Source organism: Pleurodeles waltl, chromosome 3_1 (genome assembly GCF_031143425.1).
Source record: "Pleurodeles waltl isolate 20211129_DDA chromosome 3_1, aPleWal1.hap1.20221129, whole genome shotgun sequence".
Taxonomy (NCBI): domain Eukaryota; kingdom Metazoa; phylum Chordata; class Amphibia; order Caudata; family Salamandridae; genus Pleurodeles; species Pleurodeles waltl.
In genome coordinates, this window is record NC_090440.1 from 824,403,535 (window position 1) to 824,424,398 (window position 20,864).

At 40.2% G+C, this 20,864-nt stretch overlaps 1 protein-coding gene across 15 annotated transcripts in view; it reads right to left on the reverse strand.

Moving 5' to 3' along the window:
- The window catches only part of SOX6 (SRY-box transcription factor 6), a 777,007-nt gene that overhangs the window by 275,213 nt on the left and 480,930 nt on the right, over positions 1 to 20,864 (reverse strand). For all 15 annotated transcript variants that reach the window (XM_069223720.1, XM_069223708.1, XM_069223713.1 and 12 more), the window contains exon 7: positions 1,802 to 1,974. In XM_069223720.1, the coding sequence (XP_069079821.1) occupies positions 1,802 to 1,974 (173 nt within the window). The remainder of the gene's footprint in view (positions 1 to 1,801; positions 1,975 to 20,864) is intronic.

A 20,864-nucleotide genomic window follows, 5' to 3' on the forward strand; every position in this document is an offset into this window, starting at 1 on the left:
GCTAAATGACATTCTACCTCTTGAGTTTTTTACAGTGTTCCTTTATGTTATTTTCCATTAGGGAATGAGTCCATATTCCTACACATGGACAAATATTCCGCCACATAAACCATCCAGAGTCACAACTCATTAAAGTCAACAGAGCATATAGAGCTACATACCACCATAAAATACATTTAACTGAAAAGATAATTTCCAGTGATAATGTCAGATTCCTATAACCTGCACATTAATTTGGATCTGACTGATGAAATGCCTGAGGGGCTGCCATACGGGCTCATCATTGTTAACTTATTTCATACTGATGAGACCAGCATTTTAGGACGTTTGTGAAATGTTTAAAGAATTTGATCTGCAGTTCTCTTGGGATACTTGCATCTGTTATTTTTTTTTCCTTATAGTTTGATATAACTGCACGTTTGAGCTGATGTTTTATATATTTTGTTTCTAAACAAGTCGATGTTTTAAATAAGGAGCTTGAATATTAGATACACAGATTGAGCAAGCAGGATGTTACACTTTCAATCTTTTGCTCCAATGAAGAGCAAGAAAAGCAGCCAGTGACTCACAAAAAGAGGTGGTGCGATAGACAAAGTCAAGGTTAATGACAAGAAAAAATTTCCTTTTTGGCTGATTGGCAATGTCCTTTAAACTTAAACTATACACATTAATAAACACGCATTTTGGGTGCCCAGTGATTCAAATATTCAGCTCATTTACTAGCAGATGGGAGCATTTAGATACTTCATTGCTCGTTCGCTTTAAAAGAGTTTATCTCTCAGTTCTGTTTATCTGATGTTATTGCTAAGTATGCACCTATGTTGTCATTTCCCCGAAAATGCAAATTACTCCCTTTCACTATCCTTCAGAGAGAAATATGAGTAGCAAAATGATGGTCACTTTTTAGCTTAGGGCATAGCCCCAAAAGAACTGACGCCACCCCTTCCCATTAGCTAAAGAACGCTCATTGAGACGTCACAAAACAAGCTACCTGATAGCATGTTTAAACAATTAAGGGGGTTATTCTAACTTTGGAGGAGGTGTTAATCCGTCCCAAAAGTGACGGAAAAGTGACGGATTTACCACCAGCCGTATTACGAGTCCATTATATCCTATGGAACTCGTAATACGGCTGGTGGTATATCCGTCACTTTTGGGACGGATTAACACTCCTCCAAAGTTAGAATAACCCCCTAAGTGTCAAATAAGTTTTTACGGATTTAGTAAGCATCCAGTTTAACACCTCTCTCTGTTCAGCTGTACGAGTATGAAATAAATGGCTGGTTGGTGTAATATATTATGGTGAGTATTCATAGATTATTTTTCCATAAGGCATAGCCATCGGATGGTCTCCAATCCAAATCTCTAAGAACTGTGTTTGGTTCATGTTTACAGCTCAGCAGCATTTAGCAATAGCATTTCCTTAATTGATATGTGTCGAGAAATGCTCAAAGAGAGTAGACCTTTTGTCTATGACTTCTTCGAGACAAATATGTCCTTCCTGTCAGTAAACAGGAACTCACATGTCCGATAAAGCACCGGAAATAAAGTTGCCAGGTTTTTGAAGACCATTCTCAGTATTCTGTAATCTCAAAGAAAAACAACTTTATTCTTAAAAGTGATAGTTTGAATCTGAAACTTTAAAAACCTTTCTCCCGCCGTTGCGTTTTTAACAATACACAGCAGTTCGTCTCCAGCTAAATGTAATTTGAAAACGGTGACTGTCAAATAATCACAGAATTAATGTACGCAGTTCATGCTGCTACACGGAAATATGTTCGGCTTTTGTCCAGGGTCTCACCTGTTCTTGCTGCTGTCGAGCGAGGTCCATTTGCTGTCGTTGTTTCTCAATCTGTGAAGCTGCCAGTTTCTTCTGCTCATCATGAGCAGCCAGAAGCTGCTCCCGTAAACTGATCAGCTGCGTGATCATGGTGGAGAGTTGCCGTTCCTTCTCTGCCAGACTTTCTGGTGTACCTGAAGAAAATTAACGCGAAAATTACAAATACTGATAACAGAGGATCATGAACAAATGTGCATACATACAATCAAAGAAATTTCATGTTGCATCACAAATGATATCATGATACCCACAGATGACATCACACCTCACATCTATGACATTAACGAAACACCAAATTACATGAAATAACATTGCTGCCATCAACGACTTCCATGATGGAATAAGGATCCATGTGAAAGTTTTCTAGTGAAATTTTGCAACCTACACCAATTTTCAAATTGTATTCAATAAGATGAACGGGTAGGCCGCTGTGGTTTAATCAGCTGCAATGCATAAAAGGCAAGAAAAGAGCCTTAGCAACACTGATAGTAATGTACAAAGTAAACGTTCCTCTTCTTACATCGTATTCTGCACTGACTGAAGGGATAGCCTTCTTCATGGTAGTTTATCTCCACCATTTCCACGTTAGGGTATAGAGGCTAGAAAGCCCCTTATAGTGAAAGCAGAGAAAACATTGTGCTGTCTGAAGAGTTTTCAATAATAATTCACCTGCTTCCCCCATCCCCCTGATTTCATCCTTTTTATATTGCCACTACTGGTGATTGTGGTTCATCTAATTTGAAGTAAAATAAGAGCTATCACAAGTAATAATGATCAAATCCAACTTAAATTCAACTCAATCTGCATATTAACTTTAATATCGCAGTACTGTTAAGTCACAGTTATCTGATCAATAATTTTACTGCAGATGTTACAGTGACATTATCAATGCTGTTATCAAAGATTTCATGAGTGCCATAATTTGTAAGGTAATTAGCAGTGCATGACGGGGGCACGAGTTATAGTTACCTCAGGACACCAGTTACAGTTACTTGAGATAACTCTAACAATAACTGGTGAATTTCTATGATTTTGTACGTTTAAAATATGATCCTAACTATAACGTCCCTGTAACCTTTGTTTTTTTAAGTGAATTTCTGTAGTTTTTTAATTATTTTGGATAACTATAATGTCTCTGTAACCGTTGTTATTTTCAGTGAATTTCCATGGTTCTTTTAACCTAAAGTTATTTTCATTACTATACGTAATCCAACCACCGCCAAAGGCTGTGCATGGCAACGGTTGGCTGCAGGGCCTGGCTTGAGGTCAGGCCCAGCAGCCAACCCTCCAAACCACCCAACTCCATGCTGCTCACGGTCCTTTGGATGTGTGCTGTGGGAGTTGGCATTGGCCTCTCTCGCTAGGTGTGAGAATAGGTGTGACCGGGTGTATCTGGGTGTGAGAGTGACAGTGTCTGTCTGGGTGTGAGAGTGCGTGCGTCAGTGTCTGTCTGGTTGTGAGAGTGAGTACATCAGTGTCTTAGTGGGTTTGTGAGTAGGTGCTTCAGTGTCTTAGTGGGTTTGTGAGTGGGTGCCTCAGTGTCTGTGTGGGTCTGTGAGTGGGTGTGTGAGTGTCTGAGTGAGTCTGTGAGTGGGTGTGTGAGAGTCTGAGTGAGTCTGTGAGCGGGTGCATGAGGGTCTGAGTGTAGCTGTGGGTGGGTGCACAAAGTTCTGAGAGAGACTGTGTGTTTGATTGTCTGAGTGGGTCTGTGAGTGAGTGCGTAAGGGTCTGAGTGGGTGTGTGAGTGGGAGAAAGAGATTGAAAGAGAGAGAGAGTTTTTTAGGCTTTGATGAATGATATACATAAAATGAGATATTTCTGGACAAATTCAAAAGAAAAAAAAGGTATTTGTCAATTAAAAAGAGTGAGGTCACTTTTTATTGTGAACCTTGAAATCTGAAGTAGAAATAAATGTAAGTAGGGAAAATTAGCACAGACACACCTGAACTAGAATCCTCAACCTTTAGTTGCACGGGGAAACCTCAAGTCCTAGCCGGAGATGGCATTGCAGGACTCCTGTGGGAGCCGGTATTGCTCCTGAAAGCAGGAAGCTGCTTTTAATAGCTGCTCCCTGCTTGTGGGAGCAATGATTTAATCTGTCTTTCCCGCACGCATATTTGCATGCAGCAAAGAAGGATGAAAACTCTGCTTTCTGCAAGTGAGAGCTATTTGATAGCTCTTACTTGCAAAAAGCAGATGTTGTTTGCTTTTGCTTGGTGGGAGCAAGCAAAAGCAAACAGCTATATCCCAGGGATGGGCTTCCTGAGGCATAACAAGACCCGGTCCTGGGAAGTGGTGGTCTCCAGGGCCTGCACTAGCGCCTAGATGGGGGCCACACAGCCCCCTCCAACAACGATTGCCCTGGGGTGGTGGTGGTGGTCCCCGGGGGTCTAAAATGGACCCTCTTCATTGTTTTATTGAAGCCCTGGGGGTGACGGTCCCCAGGGCAGTGGGGGGGGCTACCTGGCACCAGTTAAATTTGTCAAAAACTCCGGAAAGGTTGTGGTACCTAGGGTTGTGGGGTGGGGGGGCTGGGCAGCCCCCACCTTATATTTCATAAAAACCCAAGGGAGTGGCAGGCACCGAGCCTGGGGGGAGCTGGGTGGCCACCCTCATTGTATTTGGTGGAAGCCATGAGGAAGAGGTGAGCCCTGGGGGGGGAATACCCCTGTTATACTTTCTAAAAGTCCTGGGGAAATGGTGGTCCCAGGGGCTGCGGCCGGGCGGTCCCCCCATTATATTTGCTGAAAGCCCCGGGGAGGTGGTGATCCCCGGGGCTGTGGGGACGCTGGCTTGCCCCTTCATGAAAGTGGCAATGCCCCCAAGACTTGCCCCACCCATGGGCTACAGTTAAAGAAGCGCGGGAGACCACGCTTGTTTTTTTTTTTTTTTTTTTATGTTCACCAGATCCACCATGAATTACGGTGACATTTAAAAAAAAATGCTTTTTACCTCGGGGTGGGGTGGGACCACAGCTAAGGGGTCATGGTGTCCCTACCCTGGCCCCTTCTGTATTTTTTATTATTTTTTTCTGAGACTCTGCTGAAGTTGAGTCCCAAGATGGCTGCCATCTCAGCATGAGATTGGGAGGGCTTGCAAAGCCTTTGCATCCCTATATATACAAATTTGGATTTTCTTTAGTTTCTCAACAATTACTGAACAGATTTACAGCAAATAACAAAAAGGTCACTTTCTGGACCAAGAGCTACCTTTCTGCCAAATTTGGTGTAATTCTATCCAGTGGTTCGGACACTATCGCTGTTCGAAATTCCTATGGAAAAATGAAGGGGGAAAAAGTGTTTTGGGACCCCCCTTTTTTTCAACTCCCGCTTTACGGATCACCCTGAAACTTTCCAGATAGCAGCTGAAGGAAGTGTCGTATTTTCTTGGAACATTTTGTGAAGATTCATCAAACGGCACCAAAGTTATTAGCAAAACAACAAATGCTTTTTCTATAGAAACTAGGTACTAACAATAACTACTTAGTGGTGACCGCCACTAGGTAGTATATATAAATATATATATCAATTACATGGGATTAACAAACTGAAAGTTGGAATTTTAAGGAGAGGTTCAGAGTTTGAAAAATAGAGGATTACCTAAATCAATGTGTGAAATAAATCTCCAAAAGTGGAAGGGATGGAAATAGCCCAAGTATAAACTTTCTGGGTATGTGGAGAAAATGGTTTCTCCACAAAGAAAAATATTTCCTCTGTGGAGTGAATATGAATCAAAAAATATGTGTGATTGTACACATAACTTTTTTTTCACTATGCGGAATTCTTCTCAGCTTGGAATTTCACATAGGAATCCCTGAAAAAGCTAAAAAGTCACATGGATTTTTGAACTGTATGGTTGGAAAGAAGCAACAGGCGTAGATTTCCAGGTGCACTTCAGGAACATTTTGTCAGTAGCAAAAAATTGTAAGTCTGAACTTACACAGAGACATACATATGCAATTCCTATTCATTGGTACATTACTAAGCTGCCAGTTGCTATGTTTAGGTGTCTGCTGACACAGGCCCTTAAGTCATAGTCTGAATTAAAAAAACATTGAACAATTTACAAATACCAATGAGTTCAAGAGTCTAACTTTACAAGTATTCATGGTAGTTGATAGGGGCATGTTAAAACTTAGATAAATGCTGCACTGATTGCCAAGTTATGAACAGCACTTCGAAATAGGTTCATTTTCTGAAACAAAGTCAATGACTGTTATTGAGGTGCATTTTGTTGTTACCTTTTAATTCACTTTATAACACGAAGAAGACCCCTAAGGAAAAGTTTTCAAAGTATTTTTGAGATGTTAATGAATCCCCCACTATCATAATATGTGTATAATACACAAAATATATATTTGTTTGAAAAGACCTGTTTTGAAAGATAAAAAAATAGTCTGCCCAGAGTGCCTGGAATGTATGCCTCGTCACTAAATTAAATGTGTATTAACTGTTAAAGATTAAGCTGTAAATATTTATATAATCTACAAAATATATACTTGTGTGAAAAGACCTGGTTTCAAAGATAAAAAATAGATTGCCCAGAGTGCCTGGAATGTATGTCTCGTCATTGAATTAAATGTGTATTAACTGTTAATGATTGACCTGATAAAACCTCTAGCTAGCAAAGCGTTCTTGTATTTAGCAAAATTGCTATATAATTAGGTAATAGTAACACCTGTTATTTACAGTGCTTAAAATAGTACAAATTCAGCATAAAGTGCTATATCACAACAAAGCATTATTTGTATTGTCATTGAAAAGAAAACGTATCACAAAAAGGAACATACAAAGAGTAAAGCAAATAAAATACTCCAATATCTGCCTCTGCTAAGCGTCAGATACACCTCTGCACTGTGGTTTAGACAGCACCGCGCTTTATCAGGACGGGTTCTTCTGTAGTCCCAACCTACATCTGTATTGAGTTTCTCTAGGGTTTGTCAGGTAGATCAGTGCTCCCCGGGGTCTGCTAAAGCCCAAGTATTTTAATTTGACTAAACACCTGATTTATTTTATCCCTCCGATGAGAAAGGCAGTTTGTCTTAATAGAGCCTGTCATCCCACAACCCCATCCACGGCAATTTACAGGCAGCCAGAGACGTTAGAGAAAAGAGTTCTTTGATTCTGTGTTTTATCCTCCTTCCAGAAAGCATCTAAAAGGAGCTATTGACTGCCAGGGCATGTGGCATTTAATTCTTGAATCAAGTATTTTGTAAAGTCTTTACACTTGTTGAATGGCTTATTTGCAAAACTATTGCATTTGACAGTGATTTTATTAGCCATTGGCCCACTCACAGCATGTTCTTCTATTTCCAAAGGAATTTCAAATGAATATGTTTTTAGAGTGCTTTTTTTCTGCCAGTGTCTTCCCACTTACGTGGCTTGGAAAATAATGTGTATAAAGGGAAATACGAACAGGTAAAGATAAAAAGCAATCAGTCATGTGGCAGGGACATAGTTTTGTTTAGACATGGGGTCTGTTGTGCTTTTCTTGAACCTATTTCTCGCTATGTTTTATCATTGAATAGTAGTTATTTATATTTTTAACTATTTTAAATAGCTTATTTTAACATTAATTCCTTTGGGGTTTTAATTTAAGTCTCTACCTCTATTAATTTCTACAGAATTGTGTTGTAGTGCCAGTGGTTGTTTATATGTAGTGCTGGACTTACTCCTGCTTTTTATTGTTTTAGGTCCCTTTGTGGCTATATTAACTTAGAAGTGCAGCATGCAAATAGCAATGGGAGCCTGTCCCTACCTAAACTCATCCTAAATCCTCCCTAAACTAATCATACCCCTCTCCAAACTGCGCTCATGAAGTAGTAAGTCTGCTCCTTTTTTCAGGCACTCCCTTAGAACCACTCACATGTACGGAGTAGATTTACATATGTGATGCTCTCCCCATAGAAAAGAGAGTTGAGGTGGTGGTAGAGATTTACACTCATATGTCTCTGAATAACATTTTGTATTACTTTAATAGTATTATTGTAGTACTGCTAGATATACAACAAAATGTAAATTGTGAACAGGCCTCCACAGTCTTAAGGAACTGGAAATGGAAAACTATCATATGAACTTCTGTATAAATAAGTGGACATTTTCTTCTGCAGCGGAATGAAACTGATTTCTGAGGTATTTCCTTAGCACCTTAGTGTTACTGTGGCACCTTCCTGTCACTCTTTAAATGGGCCATTCAGTGTAGCAAAAAACAAACTTCTCTTTGCCCTACCATGCATCTCTATCAATCACCAATAGTCGTTCTAGGATGCTCCTTTGTTTCATATATTCAGTTGGTGATTTGAGATCTATGGTGACATTATTCACCAAATGGTTTCTATAAGGAAGAAAAGTGAAAACAAGTATAAAGGCCTTTGAGAAAGAGGAGGCAGGATAGATACCTAAATATCTACCTATTGAGGGTCAATTAGAAGTTATTTCTTGGTATACCAAGCTGCAAGGTTATCACCTGTTTGGTGAAGTGTGGTAGGGAGATGTGCGCAGTCCGTCCAAATAATATGAGAATAATAATTGAAACAGTGCATTGTTTAGACCAATAATGCATTAAAATATCAGTATAAATTGCACCCGAATCAGTAAGACGTTTTACCAAACTCCCAGCATAAAACATCCCTAAACCATGGTACAGTCCATGTGTACAGGTTAAAAATGCAGAATTTCAAACTGTGTTTTGAAGCTTGATGAATGACAACAATTAATGATGGGCACATGAGGAGACCTTTCAATAGCGAATTCTGAGCAATATGGGAATGATATTCTTGTTACTGATTCCATGATTTACTACTGAGCTTACAAGGAAGGGGCGGCAACTTACAGATACAGTCCTAATAGGGTAACACAAATGTTTTCTTCAGAAGCAAGAGTTGTTATGGTTCACTCCACGTGAATTCTCATAGAAGAAATGGGGCACAACATGAACTAAGGAAGGCTCAAGCTAAGGAGATTAACCTATCCTTCCATTACCCCTACCACTAAACAGAGGTATGTCTGGTTTGGAGAAAATAACACAAATGTGCAGACTCTTTAATAGCCCTACAAATGATCTTTTCATAAATTGTGTCTCAAAGTATTTTATTACACATGTGTATCCTAAAGCCAATGTTAGATTATAGGTTGGGACAGAAGAACTACACTTTGGACTGAGCAATCCATCCGGGCTCCAAGAATTTCTAAAAGGATTATACCATGTTGCTGATGGGCTATTAGCAGATCTAAGAATTCACATCTGGTGACATTTGATCACAACTGGCAATTTTTTCTCCTCCAAAAAGGAGATGAAGCTATACTGCCAGGCTTCCTTTTTATATTTTATAGGAGGGCTCTCTAACTCTTTCTTGTTGCGCGTTGCCTCGCAGGCTACGTGCTAAGCTACTCAAGAGACTGCATTATTAATGCACAGCCCTGGGCATTATGCTGCCTAACTTTTTAGTTTATTAAGAAAAAAGAGACCTCCAATGATCTCAAGACATCCAGATGTTTTAATTTGTTTGAAATCCCTGTTTTTGATCAACGTGCAGACTAAGCGTTCCTAAGGTCAGCCACGTCAAAGTGAAAAAGAAAGGCACTTAACATTGCTGGAAGTAAAGAAACATTCGCAAAAAGGAGATTTTATTTAAATACAAGACCTGTTTCTACCTTCATTTTCAAGACAAACCAAGGGCCAGATGTAGCAACTGACGAATTTGCGAGTTGCAAAGTGCGAGTCGATGCGACTCGCACTTTGCAACTCGCAAATTCGTATGCAGTACGGTGTCTCAGACACCGACTGCAACTCGCTATGGGGTCGCAATGACCCACCTCATGAATATTCATGAGGAGGGTCGCAAATTGCGGCCCCATAGCGAGTATAGGCACTCGCTAACATGGAGGCCTGCTGACATCAGCAGACCTCCATGTTCGTGACCTGCTTTTAAATAAAGCAGTTTTTTTTTTTTTTAAGTGTAGCCCGTTTTCCTTACAGGAAAACGAGCTGCACTTAAAAAAAAACCGAAACCTTTAGTTTCGGTATTTTTTCAGGGCAGGGAGTGGTCCCTTGGACCACTCCCTGCCCTGAAAAAATATTTTTGGGTCCAGTCACAAACTGGAAGGGGTCCCATGGGGACCCCTTCCAATTTGCGAGTGGGTTACCATCCACTTGAAGTGGATGGTAACTGCGATGCCATTTGCGACCGCGTACGCGGTCGCAAATGGTATTGCATCCCACTGCGAGTCGCAAATAGGAAGGGAACACCCCTTCCTATTTGCGAGTCGGAAATGCATATTGCGAGTCGGTACCGACTCGCAATATGCATTTCTGCATAGCAAAGAGGCTTTTGAACCTCGCAAACGGCGATTTTCGCCGTTTGCGACGTGCAAATACTTTGCTACATCTGGCCCTAAATTTGTTCTGGTGTAATGATCTGGAGAGAAACAGTGTCCTCCAAGAAGCTCACAGACTAGTGAAAGTAAAGAACATGTGCTTCCAACCCTCTTCAAAATGCACTAATACACATCAGTTAGTGTGCATTCTCCCAAGCCAGTCAGTGGACATGGGATCATTGCGACTGTCTGTACACCAAAAACAACGACTAATAGAGACAACAAGTTCCCATTGGCTTTGCCACTACCTTTATCATTTACTAAATACAACATTTAGTGACAGGTTCTTGAAAGTTTACTAAACTATTGTGCCATTACGGACAGAGAAATAGATAGGAACAAAGAGAAATATGTAAGCTGGTTGAAAGACAGAGAAGAGTAGGTGGAGACAGAGAGAGAGGGTGGGAGAAAGAGAGAGAGAGTGAGAGAGAGAGAGACTGAGATAGAGAGAGAAAGAAATGTGGGACTGCAAAAAAAGAATGAAACAATAGGGGAGTGGAACACAGGGTGACAGAAACATAAAGGGAGATACGTATAGAGAGACGACAACAAAAACGGATAGATGTAAATGCTTGAGTCTGTGCTTAATCACTGGATAGTCCACTGATTAGCATTCTATTCCATTCCTTGTTAGGTCCTCTGCCATGGTAAGGAGACTGATCGTATGCAACTCAAACTTGACCACATTTTAAAATAAGCATTTGCAATGCAATGGGTCTCGCATCTGCTCGAGTCAGAGCTATTAGCATTATAAACTCCTAACCCGACTTTTCTTGCCACATAAATTGAAAATTTAAAGTTAAACACTTTCACATAAGGGAGCCGATTCACAGCGCCACGGCCGCCATGAGCATCAGCGTGAAGAGATACTCAAAAGGAAAAGAAGTTCAGTTGCAGTTAAACTTATCAGCAAAAGTGCAATTAGCCATGTAACAGGGGCGATGGCCAAGGCAGTAACAAAACCTCCCCAAGGACGGACAAAGGTAAGCCATTTACCAATGTAATCAAAGGATTTTTGAAGGGCAAGCCCAAGAACGAGTGGTAGCGATGGGCTTGAGGTGGGCGTTGTTAAAAGCCCAGATACACACCAACACGTCGGAAAAGCAGCGCCTGCGAGTTACAATGCTCGACCTAAAAAGAGTCTCACAACGTGAATTTCCAGGACATGACCCGCTCGGGCATCAGTTTGGAAACACCCCTCACACTGAGGAAAGCTCTCTGAGGCAGAAAATGAATCGTGGACTGATGCCTCTATACCTTTATGAATCCCTCTGGATAGCATTCCTTTCCACCTTTTTAAAGCGTTTGTGCACTAGATGTTGGGATCAATATTTCCAAACCAATCTAGGTGGAGCAGTTTTAAATTGTTAGGATTCTTGTTCCTGCAGGGGAATAACCTCAGATGCATTTAGGCAATTTGACCCTCCTCAATGAAGTGCAACTCGAGACCCAGGTTGCAAGTTGTCCTGCGCCTTAGGGCATGGGTAAACATCTCAGACTCCTTTATCAAATGACACCGACACCTAAAACAATGATAGCATAGAAAGGTATCCATAGAATTGTCCTATGGTTAAAAATGCATTGGCTCAAACATTTCCAATAATTACTTTTGTTGCTATCAGAAAGCAGGTAGAAAAAATATACTAGAAAGTGATTTAGTTAGAGTTCTACAGGCCGACATAAATATATACAGTCATGGACATAGAGATATAAGGAAACAGAAACATGGATAGACAGACAGACATACAGGGAGTGCAGAATTATTAGGCAAGTTGTATTTTTGAGGATTAATTTTATTATTGAACAACAACCATGTTCTCAATGAACCCAAAAAACTCATTAATATCAAAGCTGAATATTTTTGGAAGTAGTTTTTAGTTTGTTTTTAGTTTTAGCTATGTTAGGGGGATATCTGTGTGTGCAGGTGACTATTACTGTGCATAATTATTAGGCAACTTAACAAAAAAAAAATATACCCATTTCAATTATTTATTATTACCAGTGAAACCAATATAACATCTCAACATTCACAAATATACATTTCTGACATTCAAAAACAAAACAAAAACAAATCCGTGACCAATATAGCCACCTTTCTTTGCAAGGACACTCAAAAGCCTGCCATCCATGGATTCTGTCAGTGTTTTGATCTGTTCACCATCAACATTGCGTGCAGCAGCAACCACAGCCTCCCAGACACTGTTCAGAGAGGTGTACTGTTTTCCCTCCTTGTAAATCTCACATTTGATGATGGACCACAGGTTCTCAATGGGGTTCAGATCAGGTGAACAAGGAGGCCATGTCATTAGATTTCCTTCTTTTATACCCTTTCTTGCCAGCCACGCTGTGGAGTACTTGGACGCGTGTGATGGAGCATTGTCCTGCATGAAAATCATGTTTTTCTTGAAGGATGCAGACTTCTTCCTGTACCACTGCTTGAAGAAGGTGTCTTCCAGGAACTGGCAGTAGGACTGGGAGTTGAGCTTGACTCCATCCTCAACCCGAAAAGGCCCCACAAGCTCATCTTTGATGATACCAGCCCAAACCAGTACTCCACCTCCACCTTGCTGGCGTCTGAGTCGGACTGGAGCTCTCTGCCCTTTACCAATCCAGCCACGGGCCCATCCATCTGGCCCATCAAGACTCAATCTCATTTCATCAGTCCATAAAACCTTAGAAAAATCAGTCTTGAGATATTTCTTGGCCCAGTCTTGACGTTTCAGCTTGTGTGTCTTGTTCAGTGGTGGTCGTCTTTCAGCCTTTCTTACCTTGGCCATGTCTCTGAGTATTGCACACCTTGTGCTTTTGGGCACTCCAGTGATGTTGCAGCTCTGAAATATGGCCAAACTGGTGGCAAGTGGCATCGTGGCAGCTGCACGCTTGACTTTTCTCAGTTCATCGGCAGTTATTTTGCGCCTTGGTTTTTCCACATGCTTCTTGCGACCCTGTTGACTATTTTGAATGAAACGCTTGATTGTTCGATGATCACGCTTCAGAAGCTTTGCAATTTTAAGAGTGCTGCATCCCTCTGCAAGATATCTCACTATTTTTGACTTTTCTGAGCCTGTCAAGTCCTTCTTTTGACCCATTTTGCCAAAGGAAAGGAAGTTGCCTAATAATTATGCACACCTGATATAGGGTGTTGATGTCATTAGACCACACCCCTTCTCATTACAGAGATGCACATCACCTAATATGCTTAATTGGTAGTAGGCTTTCGAGCCTATACAGCTTGGAGTCAGACAACATGCATAAAGAGGATGATGTGGTCAAAATACTCATTTGCCTAATAATTCTGCACTCCCTGTACAGGCAGGTAAGGTAGATCTGTAGAAAAAAAGAAGATAGAGACACAGGCATGCAGAAGCATAGATAGATAGACAGACATATAGACAGCCAGACAACCAAGTAGATAGATAGATAGATAGATAGATAGATAGATAGATAGATAGATAGATAGATAGATAGATAGATAGATAGATAGATAGATAGATAGATAAGCATTACACACATTTAAATGCAACGCAACCAAGAACATGAGCATTTTATTCTTGCACAGAATGTTCTGTGTTTGAAGAATGGGTGACTTTTTAGATCAATTTTAATGGCACTTCTATTTTTCATCAGGTCCCCTTAAAAAGGCAATAAAATACAATGTACAGAGAAAGGAAGGTGTGTTTGATCCTCGGTGCACAGAGATAACCTGGTTAATCCATTCTGTCTAACAGTGCAGACTGCAGCAAACATCAGATAGGCTGTGATGTCTTCACTTCACAGGCCCAGTTCAGCATTTAGCATTTGCTTTCGGACAGCTTTTAAATGCCACAAAATAGGGCAGCAAAAGTCAACAAACATAAACAGGCAAAACAGAAGAAAGTAACAATTGAATTGAAGGTCTTTGGAGATAAAAGCCACTTTGTGGCGCCCCAGCCTAGCTCAATAGTATCTAATTTAAGTTCTGTAAAAGTCCAACAGTGGTTTAAAAACCATTCTCTCCAAAGGGCCCGAGTGCTTCCTCAAGATAAAGGGTTTAAGTACAAAAGAGCCATAAAGACCTTTATTATCTCAAGTGATCTTTCCTTACCACAGCTGAACCAATATGAGGCGCTCAGAATGAATTTTTAACACTAGAATACTGGAATGTCTTTGTCTGCGAGTCAGATGCTTATTGTCAAGATGCCCGTATGCTGCTGTCCGCGGCTCAGCCAATGGACATGCCTTATAAAGAAGGCCTTTGTGTTCAGTTTAGGCTCAGTGTTGACTGAGGCGCAGCAAACACGATCGCTACAAAACACACAGAGGCAAACTTCTTTAGGGGAGGTGTCAGATTTTCTTTCCGCCACAAAACAATCCATAGTTTAGATTTTTGAATTCCTATGTGTGTAAACAAAGCTAGGAAATAAGTGAGCAGTAGTGTTTTCCAGGAAGGGTTAAAAAGTAGGCAAACATTCCAGACCTACTCTTAGTGAGCAGCCTTCTCCTTCTTCAGGACTCAAGGAAAGGGGAGGGAATGTTGTCATTATAGTTTACAGTTTTAAATAGCACGAACCGGGCCCAATGGCATTCGAGCACTCTAAATTACATTACACATTTTTAAAGCACAGGGCCATTAATTGATTTGACCATAATCACAGAATGTTGAGCTGAAATCGTGACTCGAACTCGGTATCCCAGTTCTAGCGCCAGCAGCTCTGGCCTTTAAACCACATCTCCTGACAGCCCGTCATGCGCCCTCAATCGAAGCCTGGATAAACATTAAAATATGTGTTTTGCGTGACATCAACTTCAGTTGTTATGCAATCTACATACATTGTTTCAAAGAAACAACAGACACACAAGCTGGCATGGCTGTAGGGCTCAGCATAGTGCCCGATTTGCACCGTTTCAATGAACTGGTACATCTGGTCCAGAACGCACATCAGCAGGGATAAAGCTAAGCCGTAATATAGCAAGAGTGTCACGGGCCCTTATGCAAGCCCCGCGCCACTATTTCGGCAGTAAAATGCCCTAATAAGCACGTGTTCGCATTGATAGCTGTGCCGCGGTAATGGCATCATTCATGATGTTGTCGATAATATCACAGGCAACACACTGCATTATGGATAACAGCACCTTGTAACAATAAAACTACATGATTAAAAATGAAAACCTACACAAGATGTAAAATTGGGTCCAGTTTGCAGCACTTTCTGATTACCTACAAGGGTGCCATGAATGGACAATGATGACCTTGTGTCTAAGGCGCTATACCCTCTAAGCTACTGATGCGTGAGACTGCCGAAAAGCCCTAGGTAACATCTGAGGGAAGTTGTGCTGGGATATACCAAAGTTCTAAATGAAAATGTCACTCTACTCTGAAACAAAGTGGCATGAGGAAACTTGAGGGGGCCCCTGCAAAGCACCTGGAGGAGGTCCCCTTCCCCTGTATCCAGTCAGGGGTCTGCATGTGCACAGTGTACTGTTCTGAGGGGATACCCTGGCGGTTGGGGTCCCCCACACTGTGAGGGCTGTGGGTGTCTTTGTTACACCACTGCTCAATCACTGTTTGAGCCCAGTTTTGGATTTTGTGAGGGTCTCTGAACGCAGAAGTAACTAGAAGAAATGATCTACAACTGTAGCTTCAGGTCTGAACATTATATTACTATTGTGCATCACGCAGGACTGCCCAATCATTGCCTCATATGTGCCGTCTCTTTACGTAGCACACAAGGCAAATAGTGAGTGTGAGTGAATGCGAAAGAGAACGTTCATGACAGACAAATAAGGACAACAGGTTCAGTTGTTTCAAATCTGCACTTTAGGTACAGAGTGCAACAAACTACTCACATTCAGGAATAAAGCCTTGTATTGCACAATTAAGAACTATGTGTGGGTATTCCAGCCTACTTAATGAACACATTTGCAAATGAAATCACAAACAGTGCCTTCATTTAGATAAGACTTTAAATAACAGTCACTTTCTAGCACCAAGACATAAACTCGCTATTCCACAAACTGTCAACATTTGGTGAAGTACCAACGTGGCTGATGATGATCCATTTTAATATTAACTCTATATGTGTGCTGATGCAAATATGCTAATTAGAAATTATTAATGAATGTTTATGTGTTTTGATTAATGAAAAGTTCATAGAGAAATTAATCATAGTGAAAATAAAGTGCACGTTTGAAATTGTGATCTCGGGGATTGGCAGCCATTTATACGAAGTTATGTTAAAATTACTAAAAGATGTGTGAAATAATGAAAATGTGAAAGAATAATGTAGTTATATGTCATATTAAGATGTATAACCTATGTTTTGCATTAATTTATAGAAGTTAACTTAGCTGAGGTTAAGGCCTAGCCTTTCCAGGCCTCACAAGAGGAGCTGAAATACTAACACACTGTAGAGAAGCTGGTGCCTAACCTGACCCTGAACCACCCGAATTTTCTGCAATGTATCGACGGACCGGAGATGATGAAGACAATTTGATACAATTATGTGTAGAGTAGGCTAAATGTACTTTCCCAGGACTTGAACAATGAAAGCACTAAATGAAGAGGAACATGCAACATTTTCGATACCTGAAGAGCCGGATGATGAGGACATCGTATAGTGGACCAATCCATGTGATGTTAACGGACTAATATTAAAATTTATAGATTTGGAAAATTATTGGTTAGAGTCATATCTGCTGATTAACTGACAAATTGGGAATTAGGGGGATGGACTGGAAGACCCTAATAAAAAGTAATGACAAGGGGCTAAAACTTCTGATGCGGGAGAATAGGGGTGAGACATTGATGACGTCAGCAGACGCAGTTTGAGATTCTGTCAATGGGCTCATACACTGAGAGCCTGATGCGTTGCTGATCTATTGATGACCTGAAGATGAAGACTGACTTTGTTGCTGATCCATTCCATGGATAGGTAGCTACGACAAAGTGACTGATTAATTTGTGCCTTTTCTTCTAGGTACCAACTGCACTGTTTTATAGTTTTCTCTTTGAAAGATGTTTTTTCCAAATTCATGTTTTCTAAATTATTTTGCATGAAGTCCAACATGGTGATTCTAATCTGGGCTAGGTAGGCTTTCTAGGGGTGACGTTTGACAGTGACAAATGACTGACGAACTGCTTGCTGAACACTGCTATCAATGTCTTTGTATTCATCTTTATTGACTTATGTTGAAGTATTCTAGTATGTGTTTCTCAATAAGTTTATGGTATTTATGGTGATTAATGAACTAATTCTTTGTGGATTAAATAAAGTTCGAGCTAACCGGATGACTTAGTATTGTAACTAATAGGGAAATAAAAATTGTTAAATGCTTTATTGAGTTGGGGTTATTCATGAATTGATGATTACAATTATTTTTAATTTAACGTTAGTAATTGGCTGTGTTGATTGTTGATGCCATTGGTCACTACATAGCTAGGATATTCCATGCGATCCAAAAGGTTCATCTGCCTATATGCGTCCCCTTGTAAGTTTACTTACTAAGGACCAGGTGCGCTAGCATGTGCATGTGCAATCATTTTGTTCGCTGGAAGTTATATCATTAAGCAAAGTGTGGTACTGTAGACAGATACTTTCTGATTACAAATATAAACAGCTTGTATTAGGAAGTAAAACCTACTATCCAAAGCATTAGCTTCCCAGAATTTCAAAATAAAAGACGCACGGTCTCAGGACCATTTACTTCACTATCAAAACATATTCAAAAAGTCTTTGATAAATGTAAATCCTGTGGGTCATAAATTGTTTAAAATGTTCACTGGCTACATGGCCTAATGGGTCACGAATTATGACCATATAGACTACATCGAAAGAGTAAGACTACATGAGAGAGAGAGAGAGAGAGAGAGAGAGAGTAAGAGAGACAGGGAAGACACTGATACAGAAAGAGCGAAATAGTCTGTGTAATAAGGCACTTATTTACTTTCTGCCCAACATTACTGAACTATGAACGAATTCATAACAATTAGGCTACATATGCCCTCACTTAGAGGTGGCTAGAAATGGGGCAACTGGAAAAAAGCAGTGCCTTTCCCTTCCGTCCACTCTTTAGTTTGCATCAGAAGTCTGTTCTACTAAGGGAAGAAACTCTAACACTATTTTTCTATGCCTATGACGGCCATGCAAGAGAAAACTGTTTCTAGCATCACACCCCCACCCTTCTGGGGTTTTGCAACTGAATAAAAAACATAATGCTGAAGGGCCTTTCATTTTGCCATGACTGCTCATGGGAAAACCTTTCAAGAAAACTCACACCAAACAGTTGGGGATAGTTAGCTATGGTGGGTGGGTTATGGAATAACTAGTGTCGGTGGGCTTCGGAAAAAAAGCAGCTTGTTAGCCTATATGTTAAGGTCTAAGTAAAGCCATAGGCTTCACGTTGTAAAGTGTACACAAATCTTTGTCTCTCATGAAGAGAAGACCTAAGCTTTAAGTGATGATATCATACAAAATGCCCACGTTTCTCAAAACTATATTGGGGTGGTTTTTGTGGCAACAGCTCAAAACAAGCATGTACAATGCAGTGGGTCTCACATTTGCTCGACTTAGAGCTATTAGTGTCGTAAAGTCCTAACCGGACTTTGATTGCCACATAAATTGAAAATGAAAAGTAATACAGTTTTACATAAGCGAGCCGATTTAAAGCGCCATGCCATGAGCGTAAAGGAGCATACAAAAAGAAAAAGAAGTCCGCTCGCAGTCAAACGTATCAGAAGTTATGCAATTATCCATGTAACAGGGTCGATGTCATGCAAAGCGCTAGACTACTGCTGAGCGAGATCATGCTGCGTACGAAATAAGAAAAAGTAGTCAAGAAAACATGCTGAAAACAAGGAGCCTCATATGTTTTCAGTAGTTGGCCGGTGCGCTCGAGGAGGGCTAAACATGACGTATGCATGCCTTTCACAAACGAAATCAAGTGATTTTTAAAAGGAAAGCCCACAAACCAATTAAACTGATGGGCGTGCGGTGGGAGTGGTTAAAAGCCCACAGAGAGATTACAGCAGGCTAAAGCACTTGCACGCTTTACCCTAAAAAGGAAGCACAAATCCTTAGGTGGCTTGCTTAAATCTTGTAACATGCCTCTTTTACAAACACCAAAGACTCGTGCAACGCTAAAACTGTGTTAAAACAAAGTAAAACCTTTGTCAATCAATGTGTTTTTCTAGCTATATCTGGTTATATTTCAGCAGTTCTCACAACATTTTAAAAATATGTGGCACAATTAACTAACCGAGTTGCTAAACTGCATTGCAAAACATTAGTGAAAACATCTAGAATACCAATTACTGTACAACAGCAGACTTTATTCAAGTTTGGCTAAAGACTGCCAGTGGCGTGAGCTCGTCTGTGATGCCATCCTTTTGAAAAACTAATTTAAAAGATAATCTCTTTCAATACTTTAAAAATGTGGACCTTTGTAGTTTGAGGCGTTTGAAACATTTATAAAAGTGGAAAGAAAACATGAAGTGTGTATAATAAGAAGTGTTTAGAGCACTCACAGCCTGGCTTGCGCGATGATGTACTTAAGTGGTGCCATCTCCGGTCAGGTCATGCATTTGAATGGTTCATTCATCGTTGGTATGTACCGTTTTTCTAGCTATAACGGGTAAACGTGACATGATGAAAGACGACAATGGACTCTGCTATGTATCAGTCTAAGCATGGAGAAGAAGGTCTATGTTTACAAACCGAAGTTCAACCCAGGTTCTAAAAGTGAGCATTCTCAATTATACTTCAACCCGCAGGCTTAATTCTGTTTAGGCAGATGTTTCCAAGCAGCAGCTAAAAAGTATAACGTTCGGGGAGTTTCTTAACTGAATTAAGTTAGTTTTTCCTCAACTCAAGAAAAAACAAAACATCCAGCAATACCATCTAAGAGTTCCATGTAACAAAATACTGTGCTTAAAATCAACAACAAAAATCATTACTATGATCCTTCAAAACACAGTCATTTAATAAGATTCTCTCCCTCAGAAGACATTAGGATGTTAAGACCAATGTAAAATCTTACAAACAGACTGTTAGTATTCTTATATACTGTAGCCCTCAAGAACCGATAAAAGCACTTTATCTAGAGAATGGCAATAAAAATGGCCCATCTTTTTTATTGAGTTGGTGAAAATTTGCTCAGCAGTTACTGACAAATAAAGTAAAACGCAGGGAAAGCGCATTATGACCCGCTTGAAGCTTTGACGCTATATGACCCATGCCCCCTCTCCCTATGCAACAATGATAATCAATAGCATAATACAACACATACATAGACATTGATATATAGCACTATTCACACACACACACACACATAATATATGTATATCACATATAATACAGCTTTCATGTGTCAGAGGTTCCATAATAAGAGTGTTTTTTGTTTTGCTAATAAGTTTGGTGCCTTTTCACAAAGCCTCACATTTTCCATAAAATTGTTCATCTACTTCAGCTCCTTCATGTAAAGTGTGTGGGTGATCTATTAAGCAAAAGCTGAGAAAAAGGGAGGGATGAGTGTGGTGTGGTCCTAAAGCACATTTTCTACCATGCATTAACTAAGGAAAAAAATTAGACAATAATTCAGAAAAATGGCTGAACAGAATTATACCAAATTTGGCAGAAAGTTAATCTTTACTCAGAAAGTGCAGTTTTTGTGAT